Source organism: Delphinus delphis, chromosome 7 (assembly GCF_949987515.2).
Source record: "Delphinus delphis chromosome 7, mDelDel1.2, whole genome shotgun sequence".
NCBI lineage: Eukaryota > Metazoa > Chordata > Mammalia > Artiodactyla > Delphinidae > Delphinus > Delphinus delphis.
This window is the reverse complement of record NC_082689.1, coordinates 113,992,545-114,016,148: the sequence shown is the minus strand read 5'-3', so window position 1 is coordinate 114,016,148 and position 23,604 is coordinate 113,992,545. Positions and strand designations below refer to the sequence as shown.

General features: G+C 55.8%; 1 protein-coding gene across 1 annotated transcript in view; it reads left to right on the top strand.

Moving 5' to 3' along the window:
- The window catches only part of GLI2 (GLI family zinc finger 2), a 183,716-nt gene extending 165,763 nt beyond the window's left edge, over positions 1–17,953 (top strand). Inside the window, exons 8-13 of the mRNA XM_060015748.1 lie at positions 2,174–2,308; positions 6,483–6,632; positions 10,517–10,681; positions 11,963–12,241; positions 13,741–14,077; positions 15,525–17,953. Of these exons, the coding sequence (XP_059871731.1) occupies positions 2,174–2,308; positions 6,483–6,632; positions 10,517–10,681; positions 11,963–12,241; positions 13,741–14,077; positions 15,525–17,953 (3,495 nt within the window). The remainder of the gene's footprint in view (positions 1–2,173; positions 2,309–6,482; positions 6,633–10,516; positions 10,682–11,962; positions 12,242–13,740; positions 14,078–15,524) is intronic.
- Positions 17,954–23,604: the final 5,651 nt, after the last annotated feature.

Below are 23,604 nucleotides of genomic sequence, written 5' to 3'. Positions count from 1 at the left end.
CCATCCTTTATCAAACCTGTAAACCATAGGGCGTGCTCCAGGCACTTAAGTTTTATGAAATATTGGGTTCTGTTATTGTCAGGCAAACAGAGAGGTTGGTGACAAATTCTTCTCCCCTCACTGACACCAGAGCATCTCTGCGTGATGCATGGTTTCCACGTGGCTGGCCATCATCAGGGGCTGTTGAAATTGATGAGGACGGTGAGTGTCCACGGGAGATAAACTCACTGGAGCCGTGGGGCCAGGGCTGCGGGGAGGCGCCCAGTGCCAGGGAGTCCCCCGCCCAGCCCCCTCAACCCGGGGGGCTGCGCAGAGCCCACCCTCCTGCCCAGCTCCGCTCCTACCTCGTGTCATGGAAGGACAGACGTTTATCATGCGGAGGTTGTCACCGTGTCACTTAGTGTCCTGACTCTGACCTGACTCCTTGGCTCCCTGACTCATTTGCAAGGTGGACGGGCTTGCTTTCTCTTGGCAGCAAATGCAACAGAACGGATCCCTTCTCAGCTTCCGCCCTCAGGTTCCTGGGCTGGGGTGCTGCTTGGCTGGAGGCCCAGGCCCACCCCCTGCCCCTGCACTCTCCTCGGATCACGTCCATGTGGCAGCTTCTTCCTGTCTTCTCTGAAATAAGCAGGGCAGGCAGCTTGAGGAGTAATACGTCTATTTCCAGATTTTCTGCAAGTGCAGAGGCATTAGGAGGCCCCAGCCCTCCCAGGGCTAGACGGCTAGAGATGCGGGAAAGAGGCATTCCTGCCCCTCCTTTTAATGTGGACCCAGTACTGCCCGGGGACTTACTGGACAACACGTCATTTTCCTTTTCCAGAACACGGGCATTAATTGTAAGGTGCTCTGGGAGACGACACTCAGAACCCACCTCCTGGAGAGCCCTCTGCAGCCCCAGTGGAAAGCCAGTCTGGGGTGCAAGTCTGCACCGGCCACGGGGGGTGGGTCACGAGGCCAGTTTCTGCTCCGAGAAATGGACTCAACTTCAGGAGGGAGGCTGAGATGGAGGCTGCAGCCTCCGCTTCATTGAGCCCCTGTAGCCTTTGGGAACTGCGGTGCCTGTCTCTGGGGAGAGGGTGTCTGTCTCCCCTTAGCCTGAGCTATAAATGCTTTCCCCAGAGGCTCTTCTGAAAGACAGACATTCCTGCCATTTTACAAATAGTTTAGAAGTAAAGCAGGTCCCCCTAACGTCTGCCCCTTTGCCTGGCTTTGCTCTGAGCCCGACCCACAGGCTAGGGGATACTGGGGAGGCCTCAGCCTGCTCTGGAGGGCCTCGCCGGGCCTTCTTCCCAGCCTGGCCATCTATGCCTCTCCCCGTGTCCCCGCTCCTGATACCACTCAGCCTGTCCTGTGTGCCCGGCTTGGAAGCTGCCCCCGGCCAGCTCTGTTGGCATCAGCTGGGATGGGGGGCCTTGTGGGGTTGACCCTCAGTCTGTTGCTGGTTCGGGAAGAAAAGCCTTTGTCCTCTTTGAAAGGAATTTCGGGTGCCTGTGATCAATGGAAGGCCCATCTCAGGGGCCTTTCCTTTACCTTGAAACGGGCATACATGGGCCCCATCGTGGCTGGGAGACATGAGCCCAGATGTGGGCGGCCACAAACTCACTGTGTCCTGGAGGGAGCCGGTCGGCATCTGCTGGAACGTCAGGGTGCCCAGCTGTCATACCAGAATACAAACACCCACATTTTAGGGCTGTCACAGGGAAGCCCGATGCTGGGAAAGTATGTGAGTGCCATGTGTGCCCTTGGGAGGAGGGGACAGTAGAGGGTGAGGCCAGGCCAATGCGTGTGGAGTTTCCTCTTGCCTCCAGACAGGAGCTGACCCCGCACACACTCTAAATACAAATGCCTGCCGCCCCCCTGAGCCTGTGGGGCCTGCCCCAGCTCTCCCCAGGGAAACCCCACCAGATACGCAAAAGTCACTGCCCTCCTGTCTCCTGTTCTCCTTGCCATGGCCGTTGACCCAGGACTGATGGGACTCCGTGTTGAGGGCCAGCCAGCATGTGTGCATGCTTGTGTGTTCATGCGTGTGATGTGCATGTGAGCACGGGCGTGGCCCCGCCTAGACCAGCCCACGGGTCCTCAGCACAGCCTTCACGGGGCTGATAGTGACCTTTCCTTGGGGCCAGGTGGCTGAATGTGGCTCATGTGTGTGTGCTCTGCACCCCCACCCCAGGAGCAGCTGGCTGACCTCAAGGAGGACCTGGACCGGGATGACTGTAAACAAGAGGCTGAGGTGGTCATCTACGAGACCAGCTGCCGCTGGGAGGGCTGCACCAAGGAGTACGACACCCAGGAGCAGCTGGTGCATGTAAGCCCCCGAGCGGCCCAGCCCAGGCCCCGACTAGAGAGAAGGGGCCCCGGAGATGCCTGGGCCACCTCCTGCGCGGGTGGAAGGCGTGATTACTTACGGAGGCCGTGCTTGTTTCTAAAAGGGGACTTATAAATACGTATGTAGTACAAGAGATTAACAAAAATAATGGAAAATTAGAAGGAAAGAAACAATAAAATGAAGCCCAAAGTAAAGGTAGTATTAAAAACCAAGTGCTCAGGGCTTCCCTGGTGGTGCAGTGGTTGAGAGTCCGCCTGCCAATGCAGGGGACGCAGGTTCGTGCCCCGGTCTGGGAGGATCTCACATGCCGTGGAGCGGCTGGGCCCGTGAGCCATGGCCACTGAGCCTGTGCGTCCGGAGCCTATGCTCCGCAATGGGAGAGGCCACAGCAGTGAGAGGCCCGCATACTGCAAAAAAAAAAAAAAAAAACCAAGTGCTCTGAGCTTGGTCTTCTTTTATTTTTATTTTTTTCTGGAGCTTCCTGGCAGCCAATGCAAAGAAGGAAGTAAGATTAGGTAAGCCAGCCAGCATCCACAAGATAACAACAAACCTGACCCTGAAACCTGAAAGAAGTTTCTCCCATGGAGGGAGGAGTTGGTCATTTCCTCTTGGAGACCATGCACAGATACCCAGTGTACGTGGGTGCAGCTGGGTGTTTATACCCATACAGGGAGGGGACTGCTGTATGATGCCTGGGTACTGACGGATCAGGAGATCAGAGAAGGCCGTGGGAGCTGGGTGTGCCCTTCAGGGTCTGCCTGTAAACTTTCTACAACAGCAGCCACTGTGGGCTCACTCATGCAGTGCAAACAGCAGGAACAGGAGCTCAAGGTAGGAGGTGCCTGGCTTCCAACCTGGCTCCACCACAGCTAGCCAAGTGGTTCTGAACAAGTGACTGAACCTCTGTGAGCCTCGGGTTTTTTCTCCTGTAAATAGAGGTGAAGCCCACTCTACAGAGGAGTGAAGGTTGACCATGATACCAGCATAAGCACTTAGCAGAGAGCAACCCTCCGTACACGGGTATTCCCTCCTGGCTTCTCCTCCCTGTTCCCCAGGCCGGCCCCGAGTGGTTCCCTCTTCTCCGTCCAGAAAAGAACTTAAAGTCAAGATAAACCTCCCCCAACCCCAACACACACTCCTTGGTGAGTGAGTGTCTATAAAGATGAATCTACACCAAGCTGGAAGCTCAAATGCTGGGTAGATCCCCACTCGGCAACTCTCTTACATTTTAACCAATTTAATTGTAAAACTGAGTTAGCTACCTGACATTTTTTTAATATTTTAAAAATTATGTAAGTATTATATAAACATGTTCTCTTTATAATCAAATTGAGCACTATGGAAGTATATAAAATGTAGAGTAAAAATCCCTCTACCCTCTCCTTTCTCACCACCAAAGACAAGCATTGTCCAGAGTTGAGCGTGAATCCTCCGGATGGCTTCTGTTCACACACACACGCGCACGCGCGCACACACACACACACACACACACACGCTGGTCACACCCAGGAGCCATCCCACAAGAGCCACGTCCTCCCTAGCTCTGTGAAATCAACATTTAAGACACCACCCACTCCCCCTGCTTCCTTTTCTTGTGGGCTTGCTCTCAAAGACTGTAGGTTTCTTTGGTGTTGAGGTTTTTCTCCCCCAATTTTCACCCAGGGGACTGGAATTTCTCAGCAAACCCATTGCTGCTGACGTCAAGCCTGTAAAGCATGGTCTTATCTCATCCTCCTGGGACTCAAACATAATTTTTCAACCAAGTGCTCTGAGCTAGAGTTCACATACATATCTTTTTTTTTTTTTTGGAGCTTCCTGGCCGCCAATGCAAAGAGGGAAATAAGATTAGTTCAGCCAGCCAGCGCCTGCAAGATATTAACACCTCTTTGGGTTAAACAAGTCTTGAGGTGGAGTAGGGGCCACTGGAGCTGTGAGCTTTGGGACAAATCAGATAGATGAAAGGGGGATAAAAGAAGATCTGGAGCCGGAGGGGTTGCAGGCAGAGAGGTGGAGGGGAGGATGTAAAAGATGCCCAGGAAGGAGTGGTCAGCCCTAAAGAGTGGGGAGGGGATTCCTCAAGTAAAGGCAGGGGCTCCAGACGTGGGAAGAAGGGCTCCAGCTGCAGGCTCCTGCCTGGGTCCTGGGGCTGTGGGTGACTGTCTGCACCTGGCCCTGAAAGGAGCAGGTTCCTGTGTTGGGGTGTGGGGAGCAGGCTGGTCTGCTCAGCTCCGTCTCTCTCTCTGCTCCCTGGGAAGATGGATGGCCTGGGCACGCATGCGAACTGGAGCCCCTAGTCAATTATTAACAATTTGTTGCTAAGCAAACCAATAAGAAAAAAATGAAAGGTATTGTCAGGAAGCATTTTTATCATTTGAAAGGCTTTCAAAATGGAAAGTGAGGCTAATATAGTAAGATTTCCCTGGAAGTTCAAAGCGCCATAGATTTTGCTTGCTCTGATGTCGGCATTTGGATGCATGATGGTCCAGCCTGTCACCCAGGGCGCGAGGGCCCAGCGGTTTTCTGTCCTGCGGGGAGAAGATGCTGCTGGACCCCAGATGCTCAGCTCCGGCACAGCCTTGTAGGTTGCAAAGGTCTACAGAAGCGCCGTGCAATAGAAAGACACCGCCAGCCCCAGTGCCAGCCCCACAGGTAGTCTTACATTAGCTAGGGGCACGTTTAAGCAGAGTGAAAGGAAACAGGTAAAATTAATTGGATTCATGTATCAATATTTTGTTTAACCCAAAATACCTAATATTATCCTTTCTGCATGCAGTCAATATATCACAAAATTATTGAGATATTTTACATCCTTTTTTCATTCTCAGTCTTTGAAACAGGTGTGTGGTTTATACTTACAGCCCATCCTGGTCGGGAGCAACCACCTTTCAGGGGTGCAACAGCCACAAGCGGAGAATGGCCACCAAATGGGACAGTGTGGGTCCAGATATGGTGGCAGAGATGCCACCATTCCCACTCCCCAGTTAAACAGACAACCTGAAAGATTAAGGACATAAAGGTCCTGAGGCCCCACCCACGTATCAACACATCCCAAAGCTCAGAAGTAGTAAGAGCCCTGCTCCAGTGAGGACTGCAGCCTTCAGTTAAATCATGAAAGCAAGTAACAAAACCAAATGTCCCACTCAGGGCGGCTTGCTTTGCTACCTGTGACAGAAAACCTCCGTGGCCTGTTGCTGCCCATCAAAGGGAGAAACTGCCCCCGGGGGGCGCACAGGTGATGGGCCCAGGGCAGAGGCCAGAAGGTGTGGGTGCAGGGGCTGAGAGAAAGAGAAAAATTCTCCCCATGCTCCTGACCCAGGGCAGTGCTGGCTGGGGTGGGTCTGAGGCCCACTCGTCCAGGGAAGGCTTTCTGGCCATGCACTTCCCAGCTGCGCCCGGGATGCCCCCCCGCTCCGAGCACCGAGGGCCCCCCCCACCACTGCAGGATCAGCTGGATGTCTTGGGCTGTCCCGCCTTGCCTTCCTGGGCCGTTTTGTCCCCCGGGCAGCATCACACACTGCCCAGGGCACACGGTCAGGGTTAGACTCTAGCTCCCTCCTGGGCAGGCTACTTTCACAACCTGGGCTTTTGTGAAAAGGGGACAAAGCTGTCATCTCATGGGTCACTGTCAAAAAGAGAGACGAGGATGCATTTATGTTTCTGTTACGATAAGAATGTTAGGGACCTCCCTGGCGGTCCGGTGGTTAGGGCTCGGTGCTCTCACTGCCGGGGCCAGGCTTCAACCCCTGGTCGGGGAGCTAAGATCCCACAAGCCTCGTGGCCTAAAAGAGAAACAAAAATATTATTTAAAAATTTCTGGAGCCATAGGGACAAGCTTGGGAGCGGCTGCTCGTGCCCCCACTGTGTGCATGTCTGCCCCGCCGCAGCTAATGAGTGCCTACTGTTTGCAGCCTGGAAGTATCATCATAACCATCAGTTCTCCATAGACCAGAGCCTAGAGCCCAGACTGGTGTCTTTGACCATCATGGAGGGTCACTTTGATGACTAATTGGAAGATGCAGCCCAGATAACTCACGAGGAGGCGTGGCCGGCACCTGGATGCTGGCCCATGCGGCGGCTGGTCTGCATAGACCAGGTGGGGTCTGGAGGGGTGGGTGGACGGGCTCACCCTTCCCCGTGGGCTTCTTCCCGGCAGCACATCAACAACGAGCACATCCACGGGGAGAAGAAGGAGTTCGTGTGTCGCTGGCAGGCCTGCACGCGGGAGCAGAAGCCCTTCAAGGCGCAGTACATGCTGGTGGTGCACATGCGCAGACACACGGGCGAGAAGCCCCACAAGTGCACGGTGAGTGGCCGCGGGCCGGCCCATCGATGGGGCTGGTGTGGGCAAACCTGGTGAACAGCGTTGGGACAGGCCTTGCCAACAGGGTGTCCTGTCTGCCCCTGCCCAGTCTTGGGTCCTGGGGGCCCTTCTGTCTGTCTGCTGCCCCAGATCTTCGCTTACTCTCCCTGTGGGGCAGTGTGTGCATCTCGGTACCTGCGGGGGGTGGGGGGCGTGCTGGTGTCTCTGTGGTTGTGTCTGTGTTACTAGGAGCCCCACGGCGCAGCTGTGCCCTCACCCGACTGGGTGACCCTGGGCAGGGGGCCAGCTTGGTGGCTCGCTGCAACCTGTCCTCTGCACAGAAAAGAGTTTCACTGGAGAGTCACAGATTGAGCGATGACGGGTTAAAAGTCACTTTGGTTGAGTTTTTTTTAAAAGTGGGAACGCAGTGATAAGACCTTTTAGACAGTCTCCCTTATGGAGTCAACAGGATTTGTGACGCTATTGGGTTGGCCAAAAAGTTCGGGGAAAACCTAAACGAACTTTTTGGCCAGCCCAATATTTGGTGAGACCTTTATTTTAATTTAATTTTATTTATTTTTGTATACAGCAGGTTCCTATTAGTTATCCATTTTATATATATTAGTGTATACATGTCAATCCCAATCTCCCAGTTCATCACAGCACCACCCCTCCCCCGCCACTTTCCCCCCTTGGTATCCATACGTTTGTTGTCTACATTTGTGTCCCTATTTCTGCGCTGCAAACCGGTTCGTCTGTGCCATTTCTCTAGGTTCCACATATATGCGTTAATATAGGTGAGACCCTTTTTTAACACACAGGAATTGCTCCCTCTTTCAAAGAGCGGTGGCCCTGTGATGCACTCCTGTGGCTGTGACAGAGGCCTCTGGGAACTGCTCTTTATGAATTACCGTATTTCATAGATTCTGAGACACACACTTCATTCTCATTTTAATGACTCTGAAATCAGTCTGTCTTAAAATCGGTGGTGTCCAGGATTCAATGAAATACACTACCTTTGTTGGCAAGGTTTTGGTTTTTTTTAATTGAGATAGAATTCACATACCATAAAGTTCACCCTTTTTTAAAAAAATGTACAATTCAGTGATTTTAAGCGAATTCACAAACTTGTGCAGCCTTCACCACTAGCTAATTTCAGGACATTTTCAACACCTCCCCAAAAGAAACCCCATACCCACCAGCAATCACCCCCGTGCCCCCCTCCCCTGCATCCCCTGACCACCACTAATTTGCTTTCTGTCTCTATCAACGTGCTTCTTCTGGGCAGTTCATAAAAATGGAATCATACAATGTGTAGCCTCTGTGTCTTCTCCTTCACTTAGCATGTTTTCAAGGTTCCTCCGTGTAGTATCATGTATGAGTATTTCATTTCTTTTTGTGGCTAAATAATACTCCACTGTGGACAGATCACAGTTTTTTATGCATTAATCAGTTGGTGGCTATTTGCATTGTTTTCACTTTTTGGCTATTAACACTGCTATGAACATTCACGTTTTTGTGTGGTTATGTTTTCAGTTTCTTACGTATATACCTAAGAGTGGGTCATAGAGTCATAGAGTGGGTCATTGCTGGGTCATAGAGTAACTCTATGTTGAACTTTTTGAGGACCTGCCAGACTCTTTTCCAAACAGGTGACAGTATTTTACATTCCCACCAGCCATGGGTGAGGGTTCTGATTTCTCCACATCCACACCAAAACTTGTAGTTACCTGCCTTTCAGTTACCTAGTCATCCTAGTGTGTGTGAAGTTGCATCTCATTGTGGTTTTGATTCGCATTTCCCTAATGACAGATGATTTTGAGCATCTTTTCGTGTGCTTATTGGCCATTTGTATATCTTCTTTGGAGAAATGTCTACTCCAATATTTTGCCCACTTTTAAATTGAGTTATTTGTCTTTCTGTTGTTGAATTGTAGTAATTTTACTAGAGCCCGATTTGCAAATAGTTTCTCACGTTCTGTATGTTTTCTTTTGATTTTCTTCATGGTTTCCTTTGAAGCATAAAAGTTTTAAATTTTCTCAAAGTCCAATGTTTTCTTTGCTTGTGCTTTTGGTGACGTATCTAAGAAACCACTGCCTAATCCAAGGTCACAAAGATTTATCCCTATATTTTCTTCTGTGAGTTTTATAGTTAATAAGTATAGTTTTATTTATATAAATATATACGTGTATACATTTAGTAAGGTAGTTCTTCCATTTAGGTCCTTAATCCATTTTGAGTTAATTTTTGTAGAGGGTGTGAGATAAGGGTCCAAATTCGTTCTTTCGCATGTTGTTACACAGTTGTCCCAACCCCATTTGTTGAAGAGACTATATTTTCCCCATTGAATGGTCTCGACACCCTTGTTGAAACCCAGTTGACCCTAAATGTATGAGTTTATCGCTTAACTCTCAGTTCTCTTCTGTTGATCGATACATCTGTCCTTATGCCAGTACCACACAATGTCTTTTTTTTTAATTGATGTACAGTTGATTTACAATAGTGTTAATTTCTGCTGTACAGCAAAGTGACTCAGTCATACACATATATACATTCTTTTTTATGTTCTTTTCTATGATGGTTTATCCCAGGAGATTGGATATAGTTCCCTGTGCTATACAGTAGCTTGATTACCATAATTTTGTTGTAAGTTTTGAAATCGGCAAGTGTCGGTCTTCCAAATTTGTCCTCCTTTTGCAAGATTGTTCTGGCTCTTCTGGATCTTTTGCAGCAAGTTATTTTCTTAACACCCCGAGTGGTAGCAAACCATAGCCCTCTGATATGAGCTGTGAACTGCAGAAACGAATAAAAGGCATTGGAGCCAAGTGTGCCCAGTCAAACTGGTCAGGAGTAAAGGGGAGGATGTGAAGAATGAGACAGTTCCTGTTGGGGTTTACGTGTTATTCTGGGGGCAATTTTCACAGCTACACTGGATGCAGTTGCGGTGTGTTTGGAATAGGTGCCCCCTGCAGTGATCCTTCCTCCCTCCCTCCCTTCCTGCCCCTGTCTCTGGCTCCCTCTTTTCTTCCTTTCCTAAAATGTTTACTGAGCGCTGCACATGTTTCTCTTCGTCAGGCGCTAAGTCCTAGGAACACAGAAATGAACAAGACCCAGAAAGTACCTGCTCTCCGGGAGCTTGTATCCTAGTGGGAAGGCCAGATAACAAAATGATTAAGATAATTATAAACTGTGTTAGGGAGTATAAAGGGAAAAGGGTGGTATTATAATTAAGAAAATCAGAGAACTGCTCTCGGAGGAGATGACCTCAAAGATTGAGAGGGAGTGGGCCAAGCCAATGCCGGGGTGGGTGGGGGTGGGAAGGAGGTTCCAGCTAGAGGGGACAGTGTTCGCAAAGGCCACTCGCCGGGAAGAGCTCAGCGGGGTCGGGGAGCAGAAGGGACCGAGGGCAAGGATGGCCAGCTCCCTCAGGGACGCAGAGGACCCTGGATTTTATTCTCAGCACATTCAATGCACAGAACAGTTCTAATCAGGCAGTGGCGTTGGGAAACGGTTGACGAGAACATTTACAGAGTTTGTGATCATATGGGAAGAGTCTTTACAATGTGCTGTTGATTTTAACGAGCAGAATAAGTAACTGAACGCTTGAGATGTTCCCGATTTGGGTTTGAAAAACGTGCGGGGATGAACTGCAGAGTCCCCAGAGTGAGACTTGCCTGGGTGTCGGCTGTCCCTGGGCCGTGGACGGTGTCATTTTCCTGTCCCTTCCACGTTTTTGCCACGTGTCATTTATATAATCAGGAAGGAAGGTAATGCTGTCGCTGAGATCCGTGCGCCTGGCTGCACGTGCGGGGCAGAGCGGGCCCCCGGGTCAGGCTCCCTGCGGTGGATATGGGGCGCCCTCACTGACTGAACCCGCCTCTTCCCAGTTTGAGGGCTGCTCGAAGGCCTACTCCCGCCTGGAGAACCTGAAGACGCACCTGCGCTCCCACACAGGGGAGAAGCCGTACGTGTGTGAGCATGAGGGCTGCAACAAAGCCTTCTCAAATGCCTCGGACCGCGCCAAGCACCAGAACCGCACCCATTCCAACGAGGTACCCGGCCCCAGGGAGGCGGGCAGCGGGCACGTGCGTGAATGCATCACCCTCATCCCACGGCTTCTAGGCACCCGTAGGCCATTCGGTGGCCAGGTGCCACTTCCCTCCGCCCCCTGGTGTGGGGACTCAGCATGCAGCGGCAGCCCTGTCCCCCCCACCACAGGCTGGCAGCGCGGATGACACGCTCCAGCCGCTCGTGCCGCCCGGGCCTGCGGAGCTGTCGGTCCCTCCCCGCGTGGAGCACAGAGCAGCCTCTGTCTCTCCAGGTAGCCAGAACCCCAGGCAGGGCTGAGGGAGCCCAGGGAGGAAAGTCGGGTGGGAGCTCATGGTGGCTCTGTACCCGCCTTCCGGTCCCCGCCCAGCCATTCAACTGCTATCACTCAGGTAGACTCAGGAAAGGATGTTTCTAAACGTTTTGATACATTTTGAACCCCGAAGGGACTTGCTCCAGTGCTGGTAGGAAGTTCGAGGACTTCCCAAAGGTATCTGAACCCCTCAGAGTGTCTAAAGACAAGAGCTAGCCTTGGATAGGGGTGTGTGTGGGTATGTGTGTTTGCAAGCATGTATGTGCATGTGTGTGGATGTGGATGTATGTATTATGTGTGTGGGTGTGTGAATATGTATTTGCAAGTATATGTACACGTATGGGTGTTTACATACGTGTGTGTGTGAGTTTACGTGGATGTGTGTGCTTGTGTGTGTACCTGTGTGCGCGTATGCATGTAGACAGAGTATATGTGGATGTCACTTGTGTGTGTGTATGAGCTCAGGACCGAGGTTCAGAAACCCTGGGTTTTCATCCCACTCCTGGGTGACTTGGGGGCAGTGTCTTTGCCTCTCTGAAACTGTCTTTCCTCGTGAGACAGAGCAGGTGTTCGTGCTGTGTCACAGACGTATAACGAGGTAATACACTCTCTACTGATACCAAAATGCCCAGCGCCTCAATCGCTATGCGGATCACACCAGGCACTGTGTGTCCCCTCCCTCTACAGGCTCTGATCCATGTCCCTGGTCCGTGGTGGGGGCCCCCTTAACCACAGGCTTACCTGCAGGAAAAGGTGGCAGGCGAAGCCGGCGGGGCGGGGCTCCTGCGGGGCGGGACTCCTGTGGGCGGGACTCCTGCGGGGCGGGGCTGACGTGGCTCCATCCATGGGCCCAGCGCCTTCCGACAGTGCCGCCAGCTCTGCTCTGCCGAAGGACGCGGCTCCGGGAGGACGGACGGTGCTCCCACGCGGAGTCTGCCTTCCTATCCCATCCGTAACGCCTCTTCTCTTCCAGAAACCCTACATCTGCAAGATCCCAGGCTGCACCAAGAGGTACACAGACCCCAGCTCCCTCCGGAAGCACGTGAAAACAGTCCACGGCCCAGATGCTCACGTCACCAAGAAGCAGCGCAACGACGTGCACCTCCGCACCCCCTTGCTCAGGGAGAACGGGGACAGCGAGGCCGGCGCCGAGCCTGTCCGGGGCTCCGAGGAGAGCGCCGAGGCCAGCAGCACCAGCCAGGCCGTGGAGGACTGCCTGCACGTCAAAGCCATCAAGACCGAGCGCTCCGGGGTAAGCAGGGCTGCGCAGCAGAGGCCTGGTCCATACCCCGCCCCCAGGAGGCCGTGCCCAGCGGCACCAGGGGCGCAAGGATGTCCCTCCTCTCTCCAGCTCAGCTGGCTCCCATCACCACCTTGGGCCCCCATGGAACCTGTGCCAGGTCCCATCCTGCTGGGCAGGCCGTGGGTGATGGGGATGCCTCCCCCGACGCGGTCAGTTTGCAGGGGGTGGGGCGGTACCCGGTGTCTGCCTTTCCAACCAGTACCCGCCGCCGCCGCAGCTGCCCCCGCCCCTCTGTCCTGTCTCTGCGTCCTTGCCCCTCTGGCCTGCACCCCTTTTGTTCTAACCACCTGTTCTTTGTCTCCACCTCTTTCTCCTGACTGTACCTCCCCTAAGGATAGACGGTACTGAGGTGAGCGGAGCAGCGGGGTGGGCTCTGGGCGCGCTGGCGTGAGTGAGGGGGGCTGGGGCGCTTGTCCAGGCTCCTTACGGCCGGGAAGGCAGGTTCGGGTACGTAGACCGCAGGCACCGCAGGTGGGGCCGTCGGAACAGCTCGAGGCTGGCAGCAGGGGGTCAAGCTTGCAGGCACAGGAGGAAGCGGTGGGGTCCAAGCCCAAGTGAGGGTCAGGGCAGGGTGGAGGTGTGAATCTGGACTGCGGAGCAGGGCGGGCCTGACCTACAGAAGGCCTTGAGTGCCGAGGTGAGGGGTGTGGGCCGTGCTGTGTGCAGCTCCCCTGGAAAGGTCTGGAATTTGGGAGCCTTCAGGTTAGAAATGAACCAAGGATGCTGCATCCCAGGTGAGCCTCATTTGGGCTCAGATCCCAGGTCACGGTGGAGGGAGCCCAGTTTCTGTGGGGTTCCACCCCGTACATGTGTGCCACCAGCTCTCGCCTCAATTCACCCTGTTGCAGAGGGAGGGCTGGTTTGGGGTGGCCACTCAGGTCAAGGGTGAGGGCTGTGTCCAGCAGCTGCACCCTCCGCGGTCAACCCTTCCCTTTCTAGCAACCCACCTCCAGCCTGCTGGGCAGACGGCAGGTAGCAGGCCTTCACTGTTTCTTACTTCATCGAGTGGCCCACCCCCATCGCTGTTGTTGGGGTGCTTGAGTCTCCTCCTTCCTGTCAATTTCACGCGGCTGCGGCAGCCTCTGTAGGGCTCAGCTTCATAGGGTCCACATACTGAAAGCTCTGCAGGCAGAGAGCTCGGCCCAGACGCTGGCTGGGAAAGCTTAGGAGCATAGCAGGGGGCTAGGGCGGGTGGGTGGTGGGTGCCTGGCGATTACCCGCTGCCTTCTACTCACCGGGTGGTCTCCATCCATCCACCGACTCTCTCCAGGAGTCAGGTCGGGTCCCGCTTACAGCTGGGAAAGTCGAGGTTCAGAGCAGTGGTGCTTTGAAAGCTCCTCCGTACGGCAGCGTCCTGCCCCCGGGTGTGCAAGGGTGCAGCGTGGGTGGCGGGGCCGGTGGGTGCTCGCACCCTCTGAGTCTGTGCCTTCTCACCACGCTCCCCACAGCTGTGTCAGTCCAGCCCCGGGGCCCAGTCTTCCTGCAGCAGCGAGCCCTCTCCTCTGGGCAGTGCCCCCAACAATGACAGCGGTGTGGAGATGCCGGGGACAGGGCCCGGGAGCCTGGCAGACCTGACGGCTCTGGAGGACCCACCGCCGGGGGCCGACGCCTCCGCCCTGGCCACCCCCTCTGCCGGTGGCCTGCAGCTGCGCAAACACATGACCACCGTGCACCGGTTCGAGCAGCTCAAGAGGGAGAAGCTCAAGTCGCTCAAGGATTCCTGCTCATGGGCCGGGCCGGCTCCACACACCCGGAACTCCAAGCTGCCCCCCCTGCCGGCAAGTGGTGAGTGGGGGCCCCGGGCGTGCAGGTGGGGTGGGAGGGAGCCCAGGGCAGCACGATGAGGTTCATACCCACCACGCACCATGTGCCCTGGAGAAGATGGATCTTACAAGCCCATTGCACAGGTCAGGGAATTGAGGCTCAGAGAGGTGAAAGTGCTTTGCTCAGATCGGTGGCAGAGCTGAGGCTCAGCCCAGGCCTGAGTGGCTCCGAAGCCCATGCTCCTCCGGCTACACCATGCTGCATCCCCATAAGCCCCAAGGCAGGCAGGCCCAGCTCAGCCCTTGCTCTCCTCGTGAGCCATGCACTTGCCTACCGGGCACCTGCCGCGCACACCACGGCAAAGGGCTCGGCAGGACAGGGACACGTTCCAGGTCCCTGTGGTTAGAAGGCCAAGTTACGAGATGCCGAATAAGCAAGGAGCGCCGAGGACAGAGCTCAGTGTAGCTCGAGAGAAAGCAGGGCAGCTGGGGAGGCGCAGGGAGGGCGTCACGGAGGGGGCAGCCCTGTGCTCAGCCTCGGGAAGCATTGGCCAGACTTTGAGGTGGAAGATGTCTTCACCAGGCATTTCTTGAGTGCCACTGTGCCAGGCTGCGTGCCGGGCGCCAGACACCTTGGGGCACTGAGCCTCCACACTGCCCTCCAGGGCCCAGTGTGCACCGTGGCACTGAGTTATTAAGAGGAGACCCTGAGAGGCACCACCCTGCTCCTCCTTGAAGGGGGGATTCGTTGCCCCAGCTGTCGAGGGAACTGCCGGCAGATGGCCTTCAACTCCCCACCTCCTGCAGAGATTGCCTGGGGTGCTGACAGCTGCCTCACCCAAGGTCACCCTTCCCGGCATGGCCCACGTCCAGGGATAGATCTCTGCAGGGCTGTAGAGTCTGCTCAAGGCCCAGAGCTGCCTGTGAGATGAGCCGCAGCTGGCGGTGGGCCTGCGTTGCAGCTGTCTTCTCCCTAACCACTCTGCTGCCTCTCCACACCACCCCGCCGTGGCTGTGGGTCTCAGGACAGTCCCCCTAAACAGCCTGCTGGGTAAACTCAGTCCCAGGGGAGCCCACATGGCAGCGCCCATCCGTGGATGGTGGGGATGCAGGGAGGCTGTGGCCAGGGCCCTCCTGGGCTCTTGGGGATAACCCAGTGCTACGGAGAGGCACATCCCATCCACAGCTGGAGAAACTGAGGATGGGACCTAATGAGAACGCAGGACCAGCCGGGCAGTGCTGGATTGGGATCGGGCCTACTAACTTCCACTAGCTGCCCTGGCTATGAGTGCCACCGTTTGCTAACTGTCCCTTCTTTTCTTCCTCTTGAGAAATCATTGGCTGGGTTCCTTCTGGGTGCCAGGTCCCGTTCCAGGGCTCTGGGCCCGGCAGCCTCAGCGCGGCCCAAGCAGGCAGTGTACCGCCCATTGTCCCCAGTCCCCGGCGCTGAACCCTCTCCTCTCCCGCAGGCTCCGTGCTGGAAAACTTCAGAGGCGGCGGCGGGCCAGCGGGGCTGCTGCCCAACCCGCGGCTGTCCGATCTGTCCGCCGGCGAGGTGACCGTGCTGAGCCACCTGCAGGAGCGCCGCGACAGCTCCACCAGCACGGTCAGCTCGGCCTACACCGTGAGCCGCCGCTCCTCGGGCATCTCCCCCTACTTCTCCAGCCGCCGCTCCAGCGAGGCCTCGCCCCTGGGCGCCGGCCACGCACACCCCGCCAGCTCCGCCGACTCCTATGACCCCATCTCCACCGACGCGTCGCGGCGCTCCAGCGAGGCCAGCCAGTATGGCGGCAGCGGTGGTGGCGGCCCGGGGCTGCTCCAGCTCACACCCGCCCAGCAGTACAGCCTGCGGGCCAAGTACGCGGCAGCCACGGGCGGGCCGCCCCCCACCCCGTTGCCCGGCCTGGAGCGCGCTAGCCTGCGGACCCGGCTGGCGCTCCTGGATGCACCCGAGCGCATGCTGCCCGCTGCTTGCCCGCACCCGATCGGGCCTCGGCGGGGCAGCGATGGGCCGCACTACGGGCCAGTGGGGCCGGCGCCCTCCTTCCCCCATGAGGCGCCGGGTGGTGGGGCGCGGAGGGCCAGCGATCCCGGGAGGCGACCCGACGCCCTGGCGCCCCCGCGGGTGCAGCGCTTCCACAGCGCCCACGACGTGACCCCGGCAGCTCTGCCGCTGCCCTGCGCCCAGGGCCGAGGCCTCCGTCTGCAGAGCCACGCGAGCGCCGACGGCGGCCTGGCCCGAGGCCCCTACTCGCCCCGGCCGCCCAGTATTAGCGAGAACGCAGTGATGGAGGCCTTGGCGGTGGGGGCGGACGGCGTGGGCCCCGAGGTCAGCCTCGGGCTGCCGGAGGACGACCTTGTACTGCCCGACGACGTGGTGCAGTACATCAAGGCGCATGCCGGTGGCACCCTGGAGGAGAGCGCCCCAAAGGTGTACCCCCCGGAGCGCACCTGCTTCTCCGAGAACCCCAAACTGCCCAGCCCCGGGCTGCACGGCCGGCACACGATAGCGGCCGCAGACTCCAACGTGGGCCCCTCTGCCCCTGTGCTGGGAGGCTGCCCACTGGGTTACGTGGCCCCCTCCAGCCTGAACAAAAACAGCATGCCTGTGCAGTGGAACGAGGTGAGCTCCGGCACCGTGGACGCCCTGGCCAGCCAGGGGAAGCCTCCGCCCTTCCCACAGGGCCACCTGGCGGTGGTGCCACAGAAGCCAGCCTTCAGCCAGTACCCAGGCTACAGTCAGCAGGGCCTGCAGCTCAGCCCCGGGGTCCTGGACAGCTCGCAGCCACACCTGCAGCCCTGCGGTGGAGCGCCCTCCGCGCCCAGGGTAAACTACATGCAGCAGCTGCGGCAGCCAGGGGCGGGTGGCCAGTGTTCCAACATGGCGGCTGCTGTGAGCGCCCACCCTGGCTACGGCCAAGCCCATCCCCAGCTGAGCCCCCTGGGTGGGGCCCCGCACCAGTTCCCCCGGTCCTGCAGCAACCTGGCGGCCAAGCCAGGCCACCTGGGGCTCCCCCAGCAGATGGAAGTTGTCCCTGATCCCGCCATGATGGGCAGCAGCCACAGGGAACTTGACATCCCCAGTTCCAGCCTGGCTAGGATGCCACCACCTCACCTAGCCCAGAGCTACCCACAGCAGAGCCATCACCTGGCCACAGCCATGAGCCAGGAGGGCTACTGCCAAGGCCCCAGCCTTGTGCCTTCCCACCAGCCTGGCTTCGTGGGGCCTCAGCAGGGCCCGACAGGGGCGGCCGGATCGAGCTTCGGCCTAGTGCAACCCCGGCCACCCGCAGAGCCCGGCCCTGCTGGCCGCCGCCGTGGGGTGCGTGCGGGGCAGCAGCTGGCCTATGCCAGGGCCTCTGGCCACGCCATGGCTGCCCTGTCAGCCGACCAGGAGATGGCAGAGTCTGTGCCCAAGGGGACGATGGGCGGCGTGTTGGCCCTGACTCCCCAGGCACCCCCCCAGGATGCGGGCGGGGCCCAGGACCGCAGCATGCTTTACTATTACGGCCAGATCCACATGTACGAGCAGAACGGAGGCCTGGAGAACCAGGCCAGCTGCCAGGCCATGCGGCCCCAGCCTCCGCAGCCCCAGGCCCTGCCCTCGCCAGGGCTCAACCAGGTGTCCAGCACTGTGGACTCCCAGCTACTCGAGGCCCCCCAGATTGATTTTGATGCCATCATGGATGACGGCGATCACTCCAGCTTGCTCTCGGGGGCCCTGAGCCCCAGTCTCCTCCACGGCTTTTCCCAGAGCTCCTCCCGCCTCACCACCCCACGCAACTCCCTGACTCTGCCCTCCATCCCTGCGGGCATCAGCAACATGGCGGTTGGGGACATGAGCTCCATGCTCACCAGCCTGGCCGAGGAGAGCAAGTTCCTCAACATGATGACCTAAGGCCCCGGCGCCTGGCGCTGTGCGGACCCCGAGGGACCAGCGCTTCCCAGAGCGCGGGCCTTTCGTCCGTTTCATCTTTTTCCCCCAAAAGTATTAAATAGGTCTGAGGGAGTTTGGCCAGTGGCTGGTTCAGACCACAGAGGCTTTAAGGGCAGGTTTACGTGCGTCCTGTCTGGTCTTCTTTTAGATTATCTGTCGGAACTCTGAAAAAAGCCTCAACAGAAAAGGCAAGGCAGGAATGCAAAACTCGTTTACACAGCGCTTCGCAGCCTTTGGTGTTTATAGGACCACTCTGTTCCGGCTTTGTCACCTCTGTCGTCTGGCTAATGAGGGATTACGTTGGCCCAGGGCTTTCCAAGCACACGTGGAAAGAGGAGAGAGGAACCACATTTGGATTTGAATCTGAAAGCCATACTAGGTATTCTAATCCAGGAAGATAAGTTTCTTGTTCCAGTACCTGCAAAGTAAAGGAATTCATGCCCACCGGAATTCTTCCATGAAGCTTAATTCTTGAGGCCTCTAACATCCCTTGCCAGGGAGTGGGAAAAAAATCTTACCTGGATGATTTGGAAGCACATCCTGATTCCAGGTTTGGTAGAGCAGGCATGTCTACCCCGCAAAGCTAAGTTTACAGCTGGCCGACTGTCCAGGTGTGTGTGGATGAATGAAGTATGGAAGTATCACCCGAAAAAAGGAAAGAAAACAGTGTAATACTCAGGGCAAGCCCAGAAGCTACCCTGGCCTCTCCAGACCATGTTTACAGTGTTCATGCGTGTAGAATGTAGCCCTTCCTGAAAAGAACACATTTCTAAATACCTCGGGGCTGCCGGAGCTGCTGTGGGTGAGCTGAAGGTGAGCCAAGGTGAGCCAAGGTGTGATGGCCAAGGTGAGCTGAAGCGTGGCCTGGGACCTGGGTAGTGAGCGCACCAGGGGCCCAGCTTCAGGCTGCCCTGGAGGTCTCCCAGTAGGACGAGGAAGTCGCGTGTTTACCCAAGCCTGTTTCTCCAATGCACTATGCACCCACTTGACCATGGATAAACCCCAGGGCTTGACAGCAACCTCCGCCCAAGTTCCTCCAGGCCATGCTGTCCGCTCGCCAGCAGCCCAGTGACCAACCCCCTAGCTACCGCATGCAGTCGCGGTGTCTTCTGGATTCCCTTCCCGCCGCCCTCCTGTTCATTTCACAGAGAACGATGATATGCATGGTGTTCTCAGTGGGCGTGGGAGGGTGAAGGGGTTGATTCTTGGGACTCTGAGGGACCATCACTGAATTCTCCTATTCAGTGTTGGCCAAGCCCCACCTGGAAATGGAATTTGCAACTGGCGTCAGAAGACATTGTTCCCGAATATACAGTAGGGTAAATAGGTGCATCCTCCCTGCCACACACATGTACAAACACCGCACACCTTTCCCATGTTGAATTCGTGGCAACCTTGCCAAATCCACCTGCACCACTATGAACCTGGAACCGATTATGACCCTGACTTCAACCAGGACAGGGCCGAAACCTCACCTGGGACTCTGCATCCCAGAACAGCAAATGCTTTGTCAGCGTCCAAAGACAAGGCCAACTTCAAACGACAGCCCTGGGACACCTCCAAGGCTCTGGGCTCTGTGTGGTGGTCTTTCCCCGCGCTAGGATTTCACTAGCTGTTCCCAGCTTGTATATTGTCTGTACAGAAGACAGCATCCCTGAAAATACTGTAGGTGAGTCATCCGGTCAGATTTATATGTCCAAAACATTTTTAGCTTTTTCTACATGCGATGAATTGAGATGACATACTCAACTTGTAAATAAGTCCTTTTGTACATTAAAAAAGTAATTTTTTCATAATTTATTTGGTCTATCTGCTTCTTCCTTGACAGTAGTTAATGAAAACCTGGGCCATAAATTCGGTGCATTTAAACGGAAACGAGGCTGTATTTTTTTCTCAGCAGCGTCAAAATTGACTATCCCGCCTTGGCCAGGAAATGTTTAAAGCTGGGACTTTCACTGCCTATTTGTTTGTTGTCTGGGGCGGGGGGCCGGGGTTTGACGTGGTACAGGGGTTGTCTGGCTGCTCTTTCAGCCCGCTGGACGGAACGTCTGTGTTGGTTTGCTGACATGAGGTGCAGCTGTGGTCCCAAGCCCCGCCTTGGACGAGCAGTCGGAAGAGCATGGTTGAGTCTTGGGGAGTGGGAAGAGGAAAACAGGCGGCCCCCTGTGCTCTCCCTGTGCTCTGGTGCAAAAGCAGAGTTAGAGGGAGCAGGTGTAACACCCAGATACCCAGCAACCAGCCTGGGGCGAAGGGGCCAGTGGGGAGCAGCCAGGTGCAGGACTCTGAGCCTTGGGGGGGCGGCCCTGGCAGGTACACAGGGGACCCGGGTCTGGAGAGCCAGCAGGCTGCCATCAACAGCGTTTCGGCTACTGCTCTGAGCCTCAGGGGGACTGGGGAGGGGGGCCGTAAGGCCTGGGATGAATTCTGGAGCTGGGAGGGGAGGGCGCAGGACCGGGTTGCCAGGGGTAGAAGGCAGCTTCTGTAGGGCCAGGGATGCTGTGCCTCTGCGCTCCCGGCCCGGGCCCCTTAGCGCGCTTCCCTCCAGGAGAGAAACCTTGGCACCCAGCTCGGAGAGTCAGGAAGCCAAAACCGCATGCGGCGCGTTCAGCTCAGCTATTTTTGTGGATGTCATGGATGCACGGAAGAAGCCTTCTCTGATAGTAAGTGTAGGACCGCCCCCCCCCACCCCCGCACCGAGGGAAACAATTCAAAGGTTTCCTTTCTGGGAGCGTCCCAGAGTCTTCACTGTGCATTAGGGGAAGCTTCACGTCTGTGGCCACATTTTCCTGGTGGAAAGACTACAGCCGACTCCCAGCCCCGGGGAGCCCCTCTCTTTGAGGGGGGAACTTAATTAGCTGATTGCATGCTCCAGAGGAGGAACTGAGCGTACCTGGCTGGGCCCTTTCCTCTGCTTCTCTCAAAGCCCATCCTCAGGCTTCGCATCTCCCCTGCTTCTTAACATGCTAAAAGTCCCCGGAAGCAGCTCTGCCCTGCTTTGGGGACGGGGGAGGCCAGGATGTTCAATGCTGCCTGAGACCGGATGGGCCACAGTATTAAGAAGCCCATAGAAGCCACTCAACTCAGCCACGCGCTCTGTCACGTAACCACAGCCACGGTCATGCTGCTTAAGAATACTCACGCAGCCTCAGCACCAGGTCACAGCATCTGTTTGGCTGATGAATCTGGGTCCGCTGGGATTTGACTGATCCCGGTTGGGCTGGGCTGGGCAGCTCAGCTGGGAGCAGCTCATCCAGCCGGCTTGGCCGTGCTCCACATGACCCTCATCTTCCTCCCTGGTCAGGAGGCCGGCCTGGGCATTGCCTTCTCGGGGAATGGCAGGAGCATGAGAAAGCAAGCAGAGAAGGTTCTGCCTCTGCACAGAATCAGGGCACCGTCCGTTTCCCCACATTCCTCTGGCAAAAGCAAGCCACGTGGCCAAACCCATCGTCAGCGACGGGACGTGTCCTCCTTCCACGGGCGTGAGGGGGAGAGAGTGCCTATTTCTCAGCAATAATACAGTCTCCCATGGTCCGCCCTCACAGCCTTATGTCCCTCCCACAAGCAGCATACACTCACGCAAGACCCCCAAAGTCTATCCAATCAGTCATTGGGCTCGACGTTTAAGATCGTGTGGTCTGTACCTGTTCTGGATGCATCTCTTCTTGACCCAGAGCCTCAAGAACTAGAGTTCATACACACACCCAGTGCACAGAGTGGACCAGAGCTAGAATCGCGGCAGTTGCCACTCCTGTCTCAGCCGCTGGTCCACAGCGTCTGAAGTCCTGCCGGGGAAACGTCGCCAGTGGCCCTACCCTGGGTCACCCTATTCCTGGGTGGAAGGTTCCCAAGTCTGTTGTGCTCTGGCGTCCACATCGGGGCGTTCTTTGTTTTCCATCTGCCTTCCCACTTGTACAGAGGGCATTGGAAAGTATACCTCCTTGGGTAGCAAAGTACTGTCCAACCCCTTTCTGCCCGAAGAAGGTTGGGAGCTTGAGGTCCTTTATGTGTCAAACACCCACACTGTACTCCACACTTACGATACATGTGCCCACGCAACTCCCTCAAACATGGCGGGTTTTGATATTTCATTCTAGTCCACCCTGTGCGTCAAAGCCACACCTGTAATTCCTTTGGCGACATGCCCCCTCTCTACATTGATTACTGACACCCCACATCAGGCTGTGTCTAGGCACCGCATTGTCACTGAAGGGATATTCAACAGTCACCTTATTCCTTTCAAGGACCACAAGACCAAAGGCATTAAAATCAAGAGCATACCCTAGGGCTTCCCTGGTGGCGCAGGGGTTGAGAGTCCACCTGCTGATGCAGGGGACGTGGGTTCGTGCCCCGGTCCGGGAGGATCCCACATGCCGCAGAGCGGCTGGGCCCGTGAGCCATGGCTGCTGAGCCCGCGTGTCCGGAGCCTGTGCTCCACAACGGGAGAGGCCACAACAGTGAGAGGCCCGTGTACTGCAAAAAAAAAAAAAAAAGAGCATACCCTAGACTTCGTCTTTACTCTGAGGCCGTGTCTCACCGGCACTGCCCTGGACTTGGTCTCTGTGCCCCAGGCCAGAGCTTCATCTGAAGATCTTGGAGCAGCAGGAGAAACAGGAAATAAGGAATCATTTCATTTTCTAAATTCTGCTTTACACTGGCTGGTTCCTTTCTGAACTCATCTCTTACTTTGGGTACCTTATCATTTACAGCTCAAAGAAGCTGCTGTTTATCATATTCTGCCTGGAAACCAGCCTGCCGAATTCCACGAATTCATAGAAATGTTTTCTCCCTCCCCAAAGAACATAGGCAGTCATTTTACCAACTATTTCTTCACCACATCACCCAGGTCACCATTTTTCTTGCCATGTCTCCAACCTCCTCTAAATGTCCTCACTGCCCAGTTCCAAAACTGTGCTCCATATTTTAGGACCTGTGACAGCAGCCTCCCATTCTGGGTACCAATTTCTGAATAAGCACCAGTAATGCTATCTAATAAAAACCACAAAAGTCCTGAAACATAAAACACCCAGCATTTATTTAGTTCAGGGGTCTGTGAGTCAGCTGAGGGTGTTGCCCTGGGTGGGCAGCTGAGGCAGCTCAGCTCTGCTCCTGGGCCTTCTCCCCTGGACCCAGAGCATTGTTTGGACATCACGTTGACGGCATAGGTTCAAAAGCGCAAGTGAAAATACAGGAGGCCACTTAAGACCTGGGCTTGGAACAGGAGGCAGGTCACATAACTGAGCCCCAAATCAATGGAAGAGGGAAATGCGCACCTCCTATAAAAGTATCGCAGGTCGGCATCTGAACAATAATCCAACCTCCCGCATCAGACCAGCTTCGATCATAATAAGACTGAATTGTAGCCTCCATCTCTCTCCTGACTATCTTAGTTAGCTCTAAATCCAAAAGGGAGGAGAGTGAGGTCATTCATTGTGGCCCAGCAACCAGTGACGTGCCAAAGTCAGCTTCTGAGCCGATGATGTGCATCTCTTCCCAACTCTGTATTCAGAGAGTTCATAGCGATCACTGACATTGGCCGTGTAGGGAGAATTCATACTATGGAAATCAGCAAACACGACCAACCAGGGCTTCCTGCCTTCAACCGCAGAGAGCTG